Raw genomic sequence first — 20,561 nt, forward strand, 5'->3', positions numbered from 1 at the left:
CTCTATCTCCATATCTTTGTATTGGTTCACTTGAGACTGTCCCTTTGTAGCTCAGGCTGGCCTTGAACTTGTAACTGTTTGGTCTTGACTCTTTATGCCGGGATTGCTGGGGCATGCCCCTACACCCAGCAGCCTTCCACTATTTCCACTCATTTAGGTTTCTTTGTTCTTGTCTCAAGCTGGACAGACCCCTCCCCCCTTCCCTGCGGTGGGGTCGGAGGAGGCTCCTGGGAGGCGTGGGTCATCTAGCCTTGCTGTCTTGTTTTAAGCTTTAAGAAAGTGACATGCACACACATTCTCCTAGACAACTGCTACCTTGAGAAACTTGGTGGATTCGCCACTGACGAGAAGCAAGCTCCTGAGCATCCGGGCCTTTCCGCATCTCTGCACAGTGATGGAGCAGCACCTGGACGACAAGGACGTCTGTACCAACATCGCCAGAATCTTTAGGTAGGTAGACTAAGAAAATATCTCATTTAAAACATGTGTAGTTGTTAGTTTTTGTAACCTTGGTGCAAAGTGCCTCCATCAGATCGGCCTGTGGGCATGTCTGCGGGGCATTTTCTTGATTAATATAAGGCGGCCCCGCCCACTCTCCTGGGCCGGTGGGTCTGGCTTATAGGAAAAGCAGGCAGAGCGAGCTATGAAAATTATGTGCTAAAGGTCCAAGGTCTGCTTCAGTTCCTGCCTCCAGATTCCTCTCTGGGTGTCTGACCTGACTTCCCTTCCTTCCCTCAGTAACGGGGACTATAATTCGGAAACAAGCCAAATAAACCCTTTTCTACCACAAATCGTTCTTAGTCAATTTTTTTTCACATTAAAGAGAAGCAAACTGAGCAAATGCTCTCTAGTAATCGCATACGACTTGAAAGGCCATCTTTCCTTTTAAGTTCATCTACAGACATCATCTTGAATGTAGTTTAAATTGTGTGACTCTGATGCAACTCTAAGTCACGTAGCGCTTAGGAGGGCCGTGAACTAACCATAATTCCTTTGTTATTTTGCTTGAATATCTTCGTCGCCCCTCAGCAATAAAGAACTATGTACCACCAAATGTATCAAGCTTTTTGATGTCCTGGATATACTACTTAGGTGCATTAATTCAAAAAGGAGACGGCTGATTCAAGCCTGGTGTGACTTAGTTTGTAATAGTTATTTTTTTGAAAGGTTTCTGACAGGGCTCAGTAGGGACACTGAAATAAATTGTTGGAATATGGAGTTCATTAGGAGACATTAATGCCATGGAAAGACAGACAGACAGACAGACAGACAGACAGACAGACAGCATGGTGGAGGCTCTGAAGAGAGGAGTAAGAAAGAGCCCACATGTCGGACGTGGGCTCTCTTTTATACATTCTAAGGACAGTTCCCACCCAGAGCCAGGCTCTCTGTTTCCCAGCCCGGAGGCAGGAAAGAGTTTGTGGAGCAGGAAAAGTGACCAGTACCCCTTTACATGAAACTCACTCCTCCAGGTGAGCGGAGCTGACACCAGAGGTCGGCAGACTGCTCAGCGGGTGCTGTGGGTGTCTGTGGAAGGAAGACAAAGCCGCTGCACAGACAGGCCTGGGCAGCTCAATTCCAGCATCACACTCTTAGACTCTTGTGTCCGTTGTTGGAACTTGGACTCACACATTCACAAGTCACCTTTGCACTTTCTCCAACCCACATTTGATCATCACTTGAATCTAGGTTGTAAGTAGCCAGGTGCTGATAAATTCCAGCAATGCCTTTACTTCACACATACACAGTTTTTCTTCTATGTGCTTGGCTAACAATCTCACAAGATGATCCCCCCCCCCCCCCGAGAATAGTCTAAAGTCCAGTCCCTAAGTGCTAAGAGTATGTGCCACCTCACCCAGTTTATAAAAAATTTTTAAAAAGTCCTGCTGGGTGGTGGTGGTGCACGCCTTTAATCCCAGCACTTGGGAGGCAGAGGCAGGCGGATTTCTGAGTTCGAGGCCAGCCTGATCTACAGAGTGAGTTCCAGGACAGCCAGGGCTACACAGAGAAACCCTGTCTGGAAAAACCAATAATAAAAAAAAAAGTCCTTTAATACAATGACAGATATCTCCATAAGGATTTCTCAGCCTTTCAAGATTTATTCTTAGGTTAATGGAAATAAGTTACTTCCTCATAGGCTATACTGATGATTATAAATAAAATCAATTCATTTTATAAATAAAATTTTATAAATAAAATCAACCTATTCATTTTATATTCAGGAATCTGGTGAACATTATTTCTGTTTGTCTACAGATTCTCTTACATTGTCTATGCAAGTTGTCTGCAAATGAGAATGATTATTTTGTTTCTGTCAAAAATATTGCAATTCTTCCCCTGCCTCTTTTTTTTTTTTTTTTTTTTCCATGAGACTCAACGGGAGTCTCATGGGATTCGAACTCGGAAAAGCAGACACCATCAGTCACTAGAGGTCTGGTGCCCAAGCCGTGCGCCACTACAGGCTTGCTCCCCTGCCTCTTTTAAGAATTTAAATTTAATTAGTTTTAATTTAATATGTTGAGATAGTCTCACCCCTGTAGTCCAGGCTAGCCTTGAACTCCTAGCAGTCCTGCCTCAGGCTCCCAAGTGTTGTCTGAGCCACCATGACTAGCTCTGAGCCGTCATGACTAGCTCCCATCTTTTCTTTATTACATTGCTTAGGACTCTTAATACAAAACTGGTGAGCACTAACTATCTTCTAACTTTAGCAATTATCATACAGTTTCACCCACTGAAAATAATTATTATAGGCTTCCCTCCCCGCCCTTTGGAAACAAGATCTCAAAGCCTAAATCATGCTGGCCTCCAACTCACAGAGACCTATCTGTCCCTCCCCCTCCTGAGGGCGAGGATTTCTTGTGGTGAGCTATTATGCGTCACTGAATTTAGTTAGCTAATACATTGTTTCAGGTTTTTCTGATCGGTCAACGTAAGCCATTACATCACATTGCCTTTTCCTTTGCCATACTATTTTTGTGTTTTTGGTTTCAAGTTTATAATTCACCATAAAATGAGTGGGACAATGTAATCAAGTATATGGATAGTGACCACTGATTCAATTAGTTAACAACTCCTTCTCTCCCTCTGTCTCCCTACCCCCACTCCATACCCACATCCCCAGAATTAGAGTCTCATTGTATGGCCAAGGCTGATCCCAGACTGTAGCTCAAATGGCCCTCCTTCCTCTGCCTACTGAGTAGCCAAGACTACAGGTATCCGCAGTACAGTTATCGGCCACCATGGCTAGCTGATTCACTGCTGTACAGTTACCAGCCACCATGGCTAGCTGATTCATTTGTTTGATGGTTGTATATACTGTCTTGGTTCCCACTTAGTTCAGCTTCGGACCATTTGATTCTCATGAGAATTTCATTTTTCCTCCCTAATACTTTCAAACAGCATTAAATGGGTCCACCCGAGCTTTCAGGGGGCTGAGGCAGAAAGAGCAGTAGTTATATAGTAAAACTCTGTTTCCAAAAAGACGTCAGTATGGCATGGCGGTAACTCTGTGGTAGAGCCTATCTTGTTGATTTAATCCATTTATCAGGTTTAATCAGTTTTATCAGGTTTTATCAGATTTATCAGGTTTTATCAGGTTTAATCAGTTTTATCAGATTTTATAAAGTTTTATCAGATTTAATCAGTTTTATCAGGTTGATTTTAATCAGTTTTGTCTCTAATGAGACAGTTTTATTTATTTTACTTATCTGCAGATACTTGTAGTGTACTTATTGTGTCGTGCTACCTCCCAGGTACTAACCAAATAAATGGGTACCTTCACTGTCATCTTCATCTGGCATAGGGGGAAACTGAAGCACAGGGGCAATGCAGCCATTCCCAACATCACACAATCAGTAGGTCCCAGAGCTGTGGTTCAAGACGGGCATTTTGACTCCAGAGCTCACACCTTTTCCTCCCATATTATGTGGCCCTCCTTGTTATTAAAATTGCTTTTCATGTTTGGTTTGATTTTTAATTACTAAATATCCATACCAAAGGTTTGTCAGTCTTTTTGTTGTTGTTGTTTTAAATACTTATTTTATTTTATGAATACTATAAGTGCTTGTATGTATGTATGTATGTGTACCATGTGCACGCACGCATGCAACCTCAGAGGTCCAAAGAGGCTGCTTCATCTACTGGAATTGAAGTCACAGGCTGAGCCACCATGTCGGTGCTGGGAACTAAGCCTGGGTCCTCTGCCAGAGCAGCCAGTGCTCTTAACTGTTTAGCCATCTCTCCAGCCCCCAATCATTAGGTTTTTGCAAAGAATCAATAGATGTATTGATCCATTCCATTGCACATTTCCTATCTTACTCTTCCTGCTTCTTTTTACTAACCTGTCTCCTTTACTCTCTGTGAAGATGCTATGTTAGAGATTGTCTTAGTTAGAGATTCATCTTCTTTTTGGTCTTGTTAAGGCTATTCATTTCCCTCTAAGTGCTGCTTTACCTGCATCCTATGTTAAGGCTATTCATTTTCCTCTAAGTGCTGCTTTACCTGCATCCTATGTTAAGGCTATTCATTTCCCTCCAAGTGCTGCTTTACCTGTATCCTATCTTAAGGCTATTCATTTCCCTCCAAGTGCTGCTTTAACTGTATCCTACAAATTGTAATTTGCAGTATTTGTTTTTATTCAGATGTGTTTTTAGATTTTCTAGGTTATTTGAAATGTAAGTTACATTATTTTTAAGAGTTTTACAGTATGTGGGAAATACATTAATATCTTTTAAGCTGGAAGTGTAAAACATCTCAGCCCTTTCCAGGTAAGAGCAAGGAAATCAGAAGTCCGAGTTTATCCTCAGCTAGTGAGTCTGAGACCAGCCTGTGCTACATGCAACTCGGTCTCAAAGAAAGAAGCCTGGTGAGACGGCTTACTTGTCGGGTAAAGCCACTTGTTAGGTAAAGCCTAACAACCTGAGTTCAATTCTGAGGTTCTAAATATAGAGAAAAGAATCAATTCTAAGTGCACGTCCGTGCGTGCGTGTGCGCACACACACACACACACACACACACACACACACACACACAAATACACACTTGGTCTTCCTGTGTTGTACAGACTAGTTTCCAAGTTCCCAGGCTAAACGGCCCCACAATTCTTAGACCCCAAGTGCTGCCATTGTAGTTGGGCACCAGTCTCGTCCTGCTGCACAGAGACCAGAGAAGGTTGTCTGGAGGACATCAGTGCTGTGAGGAAATGCTGAAACTCACAGCCTGGTGCATGGTCAAATTAGAACAGTAGTCATATTTGCCTATTGACCTAAAACTTTTTTTTTTTTTTTTTTTTTTTTTTTTTTTTTTTTTTTTTTTTGGTTTTTTGGTTTTTTTTCGAGACAGGGTTTCTCTGTGTAGTCCTGGCTGTCCTGGAACTCACTTTGTAGACCAGGCTGGCCTCGAACTCAGAAATCCGCCTGCCTCTGCCTCCCAAGTGCTGGGATTAAAGGCATGCGCCACCACTGCCCAGCTGACCTAAAACTTTTGAAAGGTTCCTGTTTGTCATGAGCTTTTCAGGATTGTCTTTGGGGTTTGCCTGCTGCTCGTGAAGCACTTTGGATGATGCTTGTCCTAAGGGCTACTTTGGCTGCTGTTAGTTTTCATACCTGCTTCTGATGGGGTTCTGGCAGATTGGCGGTCATCCAAACAGATGCTGCAGCAATTTCTGAGCTCTGTTTTGAACATCCCATCTAGACGTGTGTGCTGGTTAGTTTTATTGTCAACTTGACACAAACCTAGAGTCAGTCATCTGGAAAGAGTGAACCTTAATCGAGGGACTGCCTCCACACGATTGCCTGTAGACAAGTCTGTGAGACATTTTCTTGATGAATGATTGATAGTAGATGGCCCAGCCCACTGGGGGTGGTGCCACTGCTAGGCAACTGGTTCCAGGCTGTAGAAGAAGGCAGGAAGAGCACTCCACAGACAAACAAGCCAGTGAGCAGTGTCCCTTGTGGCCTCTGCTTTAGTTTCTGCCTTGGTTTCCCTTCATGATGAACTGTAAGCCATACGGTCATGGCGTTTATCACAGCAATAGAAAGCAAAGGAGGACAGTACTCTATCTACCATCTTCAAGGTAGACCTCAAGGCAGACCTCCTGGGAAGCAAACTCGGGGCCTCATGCTTGCTAAACAAGTGTTTACTAGAGTTAAGTTCTCAGCCTCACTAGGGAGAGGACTTTAGAAATCCTTTTGCTCTGTCCTCTTATAGTCTAAAGCAGGTAGCAAACCTTTTGCATTTCTCTAGATTATGGGATATTTCTGGACTTCTTTTCATGAATTTGCATGGTCTGAATTTATAGTGATACTATGTGCACTTAATATTTTTAAAAATATAGCATTTATTCTGATTCTCCCACTTGGCATTTCCCACAGCAAACTAACCTCTTACCGTGACTGCTGTGCAGCTCTGGCCAGCTATTCCAGATGTTACGCCTTGTTTCTAAGTCTATTGAATAAATACCAGAAGAACCAGGTCAGTCATGCATGCCTCTGTTTGGTGTCCTCAATGTCTGTGCACTGGTGTACGTGTAGACGCAATGTTGAGTTTATCTTTTTAATGTATTAGTTCCTACTAGAAGCTTCCTTCCATGGCCCCAGGAGGCAGTGAATACCTGCAAGGAATAACAGAATAATCTGAGGCAGAAACTGCCTCTATAAAATAGGGTTGTTATGGGAGGCTCCTGATTTGGGGGCAGACTGCAGGAGTTCTACTCTTCTTGGGGATTTACAGACTGCCTACACAAACTGTCCTGTGGTGGGCATGAAGTGCACTGGCTATTTCAGCAGAGGCCCCCACTGAACTTCACCCCAGGTTTATGGAGTCAGATGGGCAGGGTGTGGCCTGTCTATCTGCATTTTAATAAGAACCAAGGGGCTTTAACAAGCAGGCAAAAGCTTGAGATCATCTACCTGAGATGTAACTTGAAGATTCTCTTAGCCTTTACATTCACTAATTCTTTGATCATGTTGTATTTTAGAATACAGAATTTCAAGTTAAAGTATTTGAAGAATTATCTGTCTATCATCATCTATGTATGTATGTATGTATGTATGTATCTATCTATCTATCTATCTATCTATCTTTCTATCTAATATATGTGTGCCTGAGTGTCTTTGTACCACATGCAGGCAGAGACCCCAGAGGTATTGGATCCCCTGAAACTGGAATTACAGACAATTGTGAGCTGCCTGATTTGGGTCCTGGAAACTAAACCTGGGTTTTCTGCAAGAGCAGCAAGTGCTCTTACCTGCTGAGCCGCCCTCCCACCCTCAGGATAAAGTACTTATAAGATGATGTAGCTTTAATGGATCAGGAAAACTGTAATATGGTATTTACATTGTAAAATTGCATATATATATATATATATACACACACACATACACTATACACACACACACACACACACACACAGAGGCATATGTGTGGAGACAAGAGGGCAACTGTATCAGTTGGTTCTCTCTTTCTACCTCATGGGACCCAGGGACTGAAGTCAGATCAAATTTGGCAGTTTAAATGGAACTGAATCTAATTTTTCTAGCCAAGTACTTCTGCTGAAAATATCTACGTTTGTCAGCTTACATTATTTTAGCCGTGTATTATTGTTCTTTTAGTGGTGGAGAAATTAGTGTCATTCCCTTACCTTAGCAAGGTAAGACCTTGCTAAAAGTCCTGGTCACTTACGTTGAAAACTGACATACAATTTTTTAACTTTATTTGTGTGCACACATATGAGAGTGATGGGGTGGAAGTGAAGGAGACCAAGGGCAGAGGCAGACAGAGTCTTGCTGTGTAGCCCAGGCTAGCCTAAAACCCCATATGTAATCCAGGCTGACCAGTCCTTGAAGTATGCCTGCCTCCAGCTCCCCAAGTGTGTATCCTCACGCACAGCACTGTATTGAGTCTTCCTCTGAGTATTTAGGCCACAGAGGCCTTCACACTAGTGCTTTGTGTTTTCTATACACTAAAACCTTTAATATTGGAGAATTTCTCATGCCAGACAGTACCTGAACTTGCTTAACCTACTTTAAGGTGTTCACCACATGCTGTACATTTGTCTGTCAAGCATTGCCTAATTTAGGTTTCGTAAACTAAACTTTTTCTTTGTAATCTAACTGTAATCTTTGGACAGTCAATTAACCCAAGGATAAACCTTGCTATCTTGGATTTTTTTTTTTTTTTTTTGCCTTTCGGGGGAGGAGCTGTATTTTGGGGGAGTGAGTTGTGTGCTTCCATACACTTACCTGTGGAGGTCAGAGGTCAGTGCTGGGTGTCCTCTATTGCTGTCCATCTTACAATTTGAGGTGGGGCTTTTGAAGAACCGGAGCTCACCGATTGGCCAGGCCAGTTGACTTCAGGACACCACCCCAACTGTCCAGTGCTGGGATGGCTAGAGTGTCACCTCATGCAGCTGTTTGGGGGTGCTGGGACCTGAACTTGGATCCTCATGCTTGCACTGAAAGCATTTTATCTATCTTCTAAGCCCCAGGAGTTTTCTTTTTAACAGAAAAAAAAAAAAAGAAAGAAAATTTATTTTATAATAGCTTCAAAAGAAATCGTCTAGGTGTTATATGCTTTATTTTGTAATTGAATTTTATAGACCATAAAATATATAATTTATATATTTTTTATTTTTTAATATTTTATATTAAATTTTATATTTTAAATAAAATCTATTTTATATTTATATTTTAATTTAATTAATTTAATATTTTAAATAAAATATTAAATATTTTTAAATTATGTATTTTAAAATATTTAATTATATATACATGTATATGTATATATAATTTATAATTTTATTTGACCACCATTGTTATTTTTACTGCAGAATTTTGGTCTTGGGTGACCTGGACGACTTGCTGGGGCAGATCTCTTTACCTTGTGTTAGGGTTTTTAGGGCCTGGGGAGAAGATGGCTCTGAAGAGAAAATGCTTGTTGCATAAGCACCAGACCTGGATTTGACTCTCTAGCACCTACATAAAAGCCAGTGTACACAGTAGCCCCTGCAGTTCCAGTACCTGGAAAGCACAGACAAGGAATGCCTAGGGCAAATCTGGTTTCATGGACTGAGTTAGTGACCTCTGGGTTCAGGTGAGAGAGCCTGTCTCAGTATCTAAGTTGGAGAGTGACTGGAGAGGATGGTGGACATTCCTCTCTCGTCAAGTACAACTGTACACACTTGTAGACATGCATAAACACCACATGCATGTGTGCATGCACACACACACATGCACCACAAACACACATCACTCACACACACACATACACCACATACATACAGCACATGCATACACCACACACATACCACAAACACACCACACACACATCACACACATACCACAAACACACACCATACACACCACACACATGCATACCACAGACACACACATCACACACATACAAACACATACCACAAACATACCACACAAACACACTAACACATACACATCACACACACCACACATAAAAAGATCTCAACTAAAGATAAAGGACACTGGACATTGAGTTGTCTCTGTGACTTAGATGATGGTCCTGGTCTATTTTGTTATTGCTAGAGACTTGTGATGTCATCCTGGCCTGTGTGCATGCTTTGATTTAAAGGACCAGATGTTCTAACATTTAGCTGACATGAAGTCAGACAGGCTTTTTGCTAGACTGCCTTTCCTGTTGCAGTGGAAGTCGTCTGTACAACAAAGCTGTTGTTAAAGGCCACACGCCTCTCTTGGCTCACAATATAATGTTGCGCTCCTATTAAGATGATTTAACTTCCCAAGGAGAGCATTTTGCAAACAGAACCATCAAAGAAACGCTTAATTTATTCCTTAATCATCAAACAAGTTAATTACTGTGGTGAAAATCATATTCAAATGTATTGACCATTTCTTTTGCATCTTGGCCATTTAAGAGCATCTAACCTGTCCTCAGTGACTTGTCACTATTCTAAGCATCCTCTGTGCCCTAAGAGGCCTTCATCCCACCCCAGGATGGCATCTTTAACCACCCGTGTCTTCTGCAGGTTTCCTCTTTGTCTCTGCCCCTGCCTTTAATAATCACCACCTGCCATCTTGTGATCGTGTGCTTGAAGTTAGCTGAGGAATCTCACAGTCACACTGAGTAAAAGTTTTAATAATGAAATATTAAATAAACTCGGCAGTCTAGTACACACCTGTAGTCTCAGTACTTGCAGGAAAACCAGGAAGGAGTCTGAGACCAGGCTGGGCTATATGAAATCTTGCCCCAAACTCAAAAACAAAACAAACTACAAAATAGCAGGCTCTTTGATTCAGATTAGAGTGCTGTGAATATCAAAATGGCCACGAAAACCAGTTGTGTGGATGGCGACCATTATTGACGTCGTTTTCTAGGCCAGCCGTCTTCGTTAGGGTTTTACTGCTGTGAGCAGACACCATGACCAAGGCAACTCTTATACTGAGATAACATTTAATTGGGCCTGGCTTACAGGTTCAGAGGTTCAGTCCATTATCATCAAGGCAGGAGCATGGTAGCATCCAGGCAGGCATGTCGAGGGAGGAGCTGAGCGTTCTACATCTTCATCTGAAGGCTGAAGGGAGAAGATTGTTTTTCAGGCAGCTAGGAGGAGAGTCTCAAAGTCCACCCTCACAGTGACACACTTCCTCCAACAAGGCCACATCTCCTAATGGTGCCACTCAGGACCATATAGGGCCAAGCATATTCAAACCACCACACCAGCCAAGCACAGAGATGTGACGTCAGAGAGGCCATAAAGGAATTTACATCAGTGCTGAAGTCAGCCTTGGGTAGTCTCCTGGAGATGGTCTTCAGGATGGAGCCAAGGGCCTCCATGAAAGACCCAGAAGCCAAAGAGGACTCTTTTCATTGGCATCATCTTCTCAGGAGCCAAGCCAGAGCGGCAGGAAACTGAATGACTCTATAAGAAAATATACATGCCTGACCTGGAGAACGATATTGTTTGTAAAACATCCGGCCACTCCTCTAACCTGATGGCCACTCCAAGGATAGCTGCACCACTGACTGTGAACTGACTGACCAGGGCTCCCAGGAACTCTCACACTGGAGTAAAGGAGAGAGGAAGCAACGTTCTCCAGTAGATCAACATCGTGACCTAGTAGAGTGGGAGCCACCTCTTATACATTTTAGGGTGCACAAACTTATAGCCTTCCCCACACACTGGAGAGCATCAAGATGGGGGACAGGGGCAGAGATTTGGAAAGTGCCCTCCTGAGACTGGTCCAGGCTGTTCAGAACCAAGCCCTGTATTTTGCTATACTGTCCAGGAAGGACAAAAGGGCTTATGGTAAGGTCCCCAGTAGAACTGCGATTTCCTTCAGTAAAGCAGACATGTTGAAAACTGAGTCTGGATTCAGGAGGAAAGATGACATGATCCTAGCTCCATCCAGGAGGTGGCCATGTGACAACGAGAGACACTATTGTACCTCTGTGGCGCAAACAGCTGACGTGTGACATAGCTGAACCCCAGAAATGGTACTGTCCATGCTCCCAGTAACAGAGCCCTGAGCCCTTCCCTGTGAAGACAACATTAAAGCTGCAGACCTGTTGCTCTCCACCCGACCCCCCAGTATCCCATGGCTTTCCCTTCATCCCCTCAAGCCAAAGAAATGACATCCCAGAGAGTTAAAAGTGAAAATCCACGGCGTGCTTCACTGTTTGTGTGTTATGCCACCAGCGAACTGTTCTTACCGCAGGAAATGTAAAGGTGTTGAAAGCTCACTGGTGAGGTTCAGTGGGAGAAAGCGCAGCTCCACAGAGCCCTGGGTGGTTAGGGGAGTAGCCAGTGTTTTCATTCCCTACTGGCTATTTGATCGAAGCCTAGGCATTGTGAAGTTGCACATTAATATGTAGACATCTGGACAAGATCACTTCAAAAGCCATGGGTCCATTTCCCTGTAAGCTGCTATCCTGGTGTATTTTGGTTACTTTTTAAGTCAACGTCTAAAAGAATACATTTAGTTTGAGCTCACATTGCAGGGAGTTAGAGAGCCCATCCTGGCAGCTCGAAGGCATGATGACACACCTTCTCTAACAAGGCGGTGGTACCTCCTAACCCTTCCCAAAGAGTTCTTCCAACTGGGGACCAAGTATTTAAAATATAAGCCTATGGGATGATTCTCATTCAAATTACTACAGTATCTAACCCCCAAATCTTATTCTAACATTCTTGTATGTGTGTATGTATGTATGTATGTATGTATGTATGTATGTACTTATTTTTGAGATAGGATCTTGCATAACCCAGGCTGGCCTTGAACTTGCTGTGTAGCCAAGAGTGGATTCGAAGGCCTGGTTCTCTTATTCCACCTCCTGAGAGCTGGGACTAGAGGTGTGTACTACCATTTCTAGCACTAATAACCTGTTTGTTTGTTTGTTTGTTTGTTTGTTTGTTTGTTTGTTTTTCAAGACAAGGTTTCTCTGTGTAGTCCTGGCTGTCCTGGAATTCACTCTGTAGACCAGGCTGGCCTTGAACTCAGAAATCCGCCTGCTTCTGCCTCCCAAGTGCTGGGATTAAAGGCGTGCGCCACCACTGCACTAATAACCTTTAAATGCTTCTAAGTGCTCAGCTCTTTGATTGCTCCTGGAAAGAACCTTATTATCATATTAGCTTCCTCATTACTAAGATAAATAGTGTGGGGTTGGGGCAGGGTTTGAGACAAGGCTTCCTAAGGCTCAGGCCTGCCCTCAGCTCACTAGGCAGCCAGGGCCTCTGCCTCCACCTCTCAAGTGCTGAGATCACAGGCGAGCCCCACCATACTCAACTGAAGAAATAAATTTTAAATTGTTAATTTTATCTTACTTTTAAAAACTTTTCAAAAAGTACCTATGGGGCTGGAGAGACGGCTCAGTGGTCGAGAGCACTTATTCTTGCAGAGGACCCAGGTTTGATTCTCAGCACGCATGTGGTGGCTCACAGCCATCTATAACTCCAGGCCCAGGGGTTCCAGTGCCTCATCTGACCTCTTCAGACATTAAGCACATTTATAGTGATATATGTGTGAGCCTACTAATACATATGAAATAAAATAAATATAAAAATGAAGTTTAAGTTTTTCCAATACTCTTTATTATGTCTTCTACTTAACTATTGCAATGTTATACTTTTGAACTATCATTTTTTTTTTCCTGAGTAAGAAAAACACCTAATTTATTCTTTCCCCAAAGCCAAAATATTTGAGAAGAACAGGGAGTGGCCAGGCTACCAGGAAGTGATTGTCTCAAATATTTCTTCAATTCATTAACCGAAGCTCCCATGAGTCTTAGACAAGTCTTTTGCTGGTGGCCCCAATGCTACCATGTATGCAGCTGCCTTCCCCACGGCATTGAGCTCCTGGGGACACAGGCCCTGACATGGGGCGATGCACACATGGGAGGCTTTGGATATGGAAAGAATGAGTTTGGAGTCTGTGGACTGTTATAAGATCTTTTCTTTCAAAGATTCAAGTGTCATCCTTAAATATTTACTGTTCTCTTCCTGGTTTGGAGGAGGACATACTAAGAAGTCTCCTCCTTTCTTTTCATATTGGTGGACCTGCCATAAACCCAGCAGAGCCGAAAGGATAGATTTAAAATCACTTCAGATCAGTGCAGGTTCAAGGAAACGGCCCAAATCAAATTCCCAGCCCGCCCCCAACATATACAGCCAGTTTCTAGAGATTCTACAACCTAAGCCTCATACGGTTTACAGTGGTTTAGAAGTTTGTACCTCTGAGTTTTACCTGGATACGGGGGGTTCAGAACCCATCTTCAGTTGGAACTCTGCCAAAAGTCACTACTGCCTGTGAGTGTTTGTGTCCCAACTGTGCGAACTGTTTCTGCTGCACGGTTAGCTTGGCTTGGGGAAATATATTTGAAAGCTTTGTAGTCTCTTAATGCACATACCTAACAGCAAGTGCTTAGCCATAGGGGACCATCCAAAGTGCCTTTGCTCCGGGAGCTTTTGTTTATTTCGCAGTCCCATCCCCCCACCCCAACCCACCCTGGAGCCAGGAGAGGTGTGTTTCCAAAGAATTTACCTAGTCAACCTTCAGAGAGTCCTAGAAACCTAGATTTCATATTTGAACTATGCCCGCCGTACCACCCCAACACACCTAATCTTGTCTGACTCAGGAGCCCAGCAGAGTCCACCTGGTTAGGATTTGGATAGGAGAGACTCTTCTTTCTTTCTGAGGACCCCAGATGACTAACACCATGGCTCAGGGACACAGTTTTGATCTTCGTTGTGATGGAACACCTATGTAACAAACTTAAATGAAAGACCAAATAACTGAATGAGAGGTTTCTTCCTCAGTAGACACCAAGTACAATATGGCTCAGAAGATGAAATCTAACACAGGCCATCTCCCTTGTTACCTGTGCTGAGTCAAAAGCTGTGAACAATTCCAAGGAGTAAAGGCACGGACGGATACAAATGGCCTCAGTCCCAAAACCCACTGTGGCAGTGAGCACCACAAACCCGGGGCTAGAAAGCTGGCTCTGCTGGCTGTAGCCTGAACTATAGGTTGACTTGGCTGTAGGAGGCCGAGGCAGGAGGACTGCAGGTTTAAGGATATATATATATATATATATATATATATATATATTAACCAATTTTCCCTTTTATTAAAATCAAATGCATTAAGCAGCAAGTTGATGTTTTAATTTTTATGGTTCCTTCCTTTAACAAAAGAGGAGGTTGACCAGAGGGCACATGCAACTTAGTGAGACCCTATCTCAATAAAGTGTTTAGAAGAGGCCTAGAATGGAGAGAACCAAGTGGTGGAGCCCTTGCCTGCTGTGGGAAAGGCCCAGGGTTCACTTTCCAGCACCACAGGTAAAATGCAATAAAACCTGCGGGAGAAGCGTACATTGCATCCTGAAGTTTCATTATTTTTATACAGTATTCCGTCTCCTGATGATTACATACATTTGTAAACATTGCTTTTTCTGGCTGATTTGTAAAACTTAAAAACTTCTTGAGCTCATAGCCAGTAAGTTTTGAGAAAAACCACGACCTCACATACCCCGTGTCTTAGTCAGGGTCACTATGGCTGTGCAGAAACACCATGACCAAAGCAACTTGGGGAGGAGAGGGTTTATTTCACTCACAGTTCCATAGAACAGTTCCTCATCAAAAGCTGTGTGGGCAGGAACCCTCACAGAGGCCATGGAGTAGTATTTCCCCTGCCTTGCTCAGCCTGCTTTCTTAGAGAACCCAGGACCAACAGCCCAGGGATGGCACCACCCACAGTGGGCGGGGTCTTCCCCCATCAATTACTAGTTAAGAAAATGCTTTGTGGCTGGGTCTTATGGAGGCATTTTCTCAATTGGGGTTCCCTCCTTTCAGATGACTCTAGCTTGTGTCAAGCTGACATAAAACTAGCTAGCATACCCCACTTTGACATTTACTGTACTTTCTGCTAAAAATCATCCTTTAGAAACTGCTGTTTGCTCTGCTCTCAGCATAGTTGAGAAAGCCAATGGTTGTGTGCATTCACGGTAGTTATGCAGATGTCTGATTAATTGGAATGCCAAAAGTTTTACCTCCATGTGAGACAGTTAACGGTACAAATACTCCTTCTATATGGTGTAGCCTTTTTAAAATTAGTTATTATACTAGGGACATTTAAGAGTTCATCTGAGCCAGGCATGGTAGCTCCTGACTATTCTCAAGGAGGCAGAGGTAGGTGGATCTCTGAGCTTGATGCTAGCCTGGTCTAGAGTTCAGGGCAGCCAGGGCTACACAGAGAAACTGTGTCTAAACCCTGTCTTGAAAAACAAAACAAAACAGAAAAAAAAAGTTAATCTGGCCTAATCCGAATTTGTGAAATGAAAAAGGTTTCTCTGAAATTCTGAACAGTCTTCATCACCTACAAGATGGCTCTTTGTGTGCTGTCTCAAACCATTTATCATTTAACATTTATTGACCCAGCAAAATTTGAAACTATTGTGTGTATAAAAAATCATGTTGCGGGGCTGGAGAGCTGGTTCCGTGGTTCAGAGCACTGACTGCTCTTGCAGAGAACCTGGCTCTGTGTCTAGCATTCCCGTGGTAGCCACAAACATCTATAACTCCAGCCCAGGTCAATGCCCTCTGCCAGCCTCTGCAGGCACCAGGCACACAAGTGGTGCACAGACATGCATGCACTCAAAATACCCAGACATGTAAAATAAAGATAACTTAAAAATTAATATTGAGTAAAATGAAGGGGAGGACCACCAGTCTGGTTCTGGGGGAGTAACCCAGTGGTACAGCGAAAGGTTCTGGGTTCAGTTCCTAGTGTCAGACCCTTCTTGTCTGTGTCTGTTTTCCTGTGCCTCTCCTTGTCTACATGTCCGAATCTGACGGGAGCCTGGAGTCTATTCTCTGTGACACACATACAGTTTTCTAATCCTCTGAGAGAGAAATGCCCTGAGTGCCCCCATGTGTTCTCTCAGCAACATGGAGACATGTCACCCTTCACTTCTGAATACAGCTTGGCTCATTGACACGGGCCATGTTTACATGAAGTCAGACAAACATTTATAGTGGTGTATGTTTTAAAATCAGTCTATCCTCTCTCCTTCTCTCTCTCTCTCTCTCTCTCTCTCTCTCTCTCTCTCCCTCTCTCTCCTCTCTGTTCCCTGTCTCTCTCTCTCTCCCTCTCTCTCTCTCTCTGTCTCTCTCTCTCTCTGTCTCTCTCTGTCTCTGTCTTACTATGTAGCCTAGGCTACATGGAACCCACCAGGCTAGAACCCACCAGGCTAGCACTCTTTGTGCTGGGTTTACTAGTGTGAGCCTGTTGTGATTTTCAAGACCATAGGATCTAAAATTGAAAACATACACCTCTAGTCCTAGCTCTGAGGAAGTAGAAGCTAGAGGATCATGAGTTAGATGCTAGCCTGGGCTACATAGTGAGCCCCCAAACAAACAAACAAAAAGCTTCATACTGACAAATGTCACCTACACCCTGACACACACACACACACACACACACACACACACACACACACACACACACAAAGCAATCTTATCAGGGGCAGGGTGCTACACAGGAAGCTGTGGCCAGTCACTTCCACAGCACACTGAGGGGGAAATCCTGTGCCGGGGCTCACTGCTGATAGGAGATGTGAGATATCTCTTCCCCATCTGCTGTTGTTTTTGTTAAAGGGGAAAAAGAGAGAGAAATTACACGAGACAGTACCCAAAGCAAGCAGCTGACCTATCGCTGCTTTTACGGCTGTTAAGTATGACGTCAGCACTTAGAGCAGGCCTTTCAGAGTGTGCTGAAAGTTAAAGTGGGGGTAGGTGGCCTTCACTGTTAATTTCTACACATCTGAGAATGATCCAGGAGGACGTAAATTCATATGTTTTTGTAAAGCCATACAATAAGAATAGACAGTAGAGGTGTCTCGGTTTAATCCCAGGCGCCACGCATGCTTTACCGTTGGAATGGGTCTCTCTCGGGAAGCTTCCCTGGGTGGTTCTGATTGAGGTCTGGGGTGGGACCTGAGAGCCCAGTTCTAAGAAACTCCTGCCCAAGCTTGAGCTGAGTAGCAGCTTGGAGAACCCGTAGCACAAATTGTTGAGGTGGTTCTGAGACACGTCCTTCAGTATGTATGAAGTAACTTTCCAGAGGTCTGCAGGTGCTCACACAGGTCATCCTGACATAGGGTGAGCATGTCAATGAAGAGAACAAGTGGCAAGACCAGCCAACTGAGCTTCTCTAGTAAATGTCGGGCTAGCTCTTTGGCCTTTCCATGGCATCTGATGATTTTTGACCTGTTTGCGCTCTGTCTCTCTCTGTCTGTCTCTGATTCTCTCTCTCTCTCTCTCTCTCTCTCTCTCTCTCTCTCTCTCTCTCTCTCTCTCTGTGTGTGTGTGTGTGTGTGTGTGTGTGTGTGTGTGATGCCTGCAAACACGGGCATGCGTGTGTGGGGGGAGGGAGTCACATTAAACAAGTGCTCTCCCACTGAGGTCTCCGTAGCTACAGAGACAGTTTCTTAGGGAGAACAAGATGTTGTGTTATGTTGTGTTAGACTCTTCTCCCAATTTTCTCTGCCAGACTTTTGTCAAAACAAGTTGTCCTGGGGCCAGCTGCCATCCTTGGCAGGCATGCAGCACCAATCAGAGTAGCCCATGAGGGAGGAATGAGGTGGGGCCCTTCGGACCCTCAGAACAACCTGCCCAGGGAGGTCTCATGGACCACACTTAGCTAGACAAGTCCCCAGTTGTTGGTTATGTGAGAGAAGCACCGTTTTATCATTAAAACAATTTAATATTCCTGTAGATTTTTCCCTTTGAAAGAGCACAGATGTGTGTGAGCACCCACATCTGAACTCCATAAGTTTGCAGCAGACATGTTTGAGAGTGGTGTGTTATTTCTGTTGACAACATGTCTTACTCCCAGCCCTGGCTGAAGTGAGCTTCGTCTGCATGTGGTATTTCGAGGGGGGTGGGGTTCTTATTCAACCGGCTCTATAAACGCTCTTCTCTCAGCTTTCAGAATAGACTTCCGCAGGGACAGCAAGCGCGTTCTCAACTTATGTCTATGTAAATTAACTTGCCCAAGTGCTAAGACAATCTGTAGCTCAGGTCTCAATGGGCACAAAACTGAGACAGAAAACAGTTGCCATCGGCTTGATTCAAAGCCACGCTTTCCAGTTTAGGTAAGACTTTCTATCAAGACCCAATTAAATGATAGATCTCATTTAAGAAGTAGGCACATATTGTCTGCTTTATGGTGTAAATTGCATTTGGTACAAACCAACTGTGCAAACAGATGGGCTTAATAAGGGAGAAGGAGCTGCAGTGCTGAGGCAGGGCTAGCTTCTGAGGTGCCTCTGACGTCAGCGCTACTACATTTAGAAGCTCATCAAAATACGTGTGGGTTTGAATTTTGGAAGAACACGAAGGGATTTTCCCCGTTTCTTCTGTAAATATCTACTGGGCAAGAACTCTGGTATAAAATGCCTGAAATAAGACTTATGTAAGGGGCAGTCTTTCACAAAGGTCACAGGAAGTTCACAAAGACCGATCCCTGTCTACATCAGCACACCGTCACCATGGATACACCTCCTCTCCTGCTCTTTCTACTTTTTGGGCAAGGCAAACTTCTTTCTTTCTTCTTTTCTAAAGAGAGCTACCAGGTGCAGGATCACAGGCAAAGCTTTGCAAACAGGGTCTGGAATCACCAGACTGGTCCTTGCTTGTGCTGTATTTTTAAAGTCAGCCTCTAGTTCCATTTAGACATGGAGGTTGATCTGTCTGTCCCTCCAGCCAGGCAAGCAGCATGGGCTCTGATTTGGACAGCTCCGACATCCTGTTGCAGGAAGGGAGACCTGGAATGGCTGGAGATGGGGGCTGAAGGCAGAGCACCCCCCCACTGCTCCCCATGCTTCTAGCTTGGGCCAGGCATTTAGCAGCCCAGAGATAACCCCCTCCTTCGCCACATCCTCTTAGCAGCTGTGGTGGATTGGTTAGGAAGAGCCCTCCACCCCCTTCCCCTGGTGTCTTTGTGTGGCAACTTGCTTCCACTGGCTCTCTGCCTCCTCCCTGGCAGGAGCTTGCCCTTTGGCTGCCTTCCCAGCTTCTCTGCAGGCACATTCCCAGCGGGGCTGGGAGAGTGAGCCGAGCAGAGCATTTGGCTGAGCTGCTCCTTGTTCAGCCTTGCCCTCCTTCTGCACCCCTGACCGGGCAGGCACAGTGGGCCCGAGTTTGCTCATTCTTTCCAGCTCCCACTGTTTTTTGTCCTCGTGGAACCGGCTCTTCCCCCACTCAGCACAGAACCCAAATGCCTTCAGGTCTGTGCCTTCAAAAGGAACCCAGCGCAGTAAAAGTCTAACTGTTGCCCTGGTGTTTTTGAGTGGCAGCCACATTCAGAGGCATGGAGTGTGTGTGGGGGCTCAGTAAATAATTGCTGACAGGGTGGGTGGGTAGGCGGTTGGGTGGGTGGGTGAGTGGTCATCTCTGCCTTCAGAATGGTCTGCTTTGATCTGCGTTTTTGAGTCTGTGGTCTCTCAAATTGGTGAGAGAGAGAGAGAGAGAGAGAGAGAGAGAGAGAGAGAGAGAGAGAGAGAGAGAGAGAGAGAGAGAGAGAGAGACTGACTCTCAGGCCAATTAGCAACCCACCTCCAGTGCCTATAGGTAAGTCAACATTTTCCCAGGAATCTGCGGCTTGCCTTTGGTGACATACATGTATTCTTCAGCCACCTGTAAACTCACATGCTGTTTAGGTTTTATTTAAAGGTGGAAAGCCAGATAAATAAAGCAAACTAGAGACTCTGACTAAGACGCAGGCAGCTTTAGCCGGAGTTTAAAACAGGCTTTTTGATTGATTCTCTGGTTAAGGGCAGGGGGAGTGCTAAACTTTCAATTCATTTATACCACCCCCTTTAGCTCAGTTCTTAAAGGTCTTTCTAAGATGTTTCCCCAGGCTGGGTAGGAGTTGTCTCCTAAGTATGAGGAGTCTGTGGAACATAGTTCATTCCTTCTGTGACCACTTGACACCAGTCCTTTGTTCTCGGTCAGCACCGTGCACAGGAACTGTTTTAGGGTGCCCTGTGGGGAGGGTGTGAGAGGCCTGTGCTCA

General features: G+C 44.3%; 1 protein-coding gene across 4 annotated transcripts in view; it reads left to right on the forward strand.

The window, feature by feature from the left end:
• The window catches only part of Armc2 (armadillo repeat containing 2), a 118,341-nt gene that overhangs the window by 64,504 nt on the left and 33,276 nt on the right, over positions 1 to 20,561 (forward strand). For all 4 annotated transcript variants that reach the window (XR_013105417.1, XR_013105418.1, XM_076916960.1 and 1 more), the window contains exons 11-12: positions 305 to 450; positions 6,372 to 6,471. Coding sequence is in view for 2 of the 4 variants with exons in the window: in XM_076916960.1 (XP_076773075.1) it covers positions 305 to 450; positions 6,372 to 6,471 (246 nt within the window). In the remaining 2 variants the exon portion in view is untranslated. The remainder of the gene's footprint in view (positions 1 to 304; positions 451 to 6,371; positions 6,472 to 20,561) is intronic.

The sequence above is a fragment of the Arvicanthis niloticus genome, chromosome 20, assembly GCF_011762505.2.
Source record: "Arvicanthis niloticus isolate mArvNil1 chromosome 20, mArvNil1.pat.X, whole genome shotgun sequence".
Classification (NCBI taxonomy): domain Eukaryota; kingdom Metazoa; phylum Chordata; class Mammalia; order Rodentia; family Muridae; genus Arvicanthis; species Arvicanthis niloticus.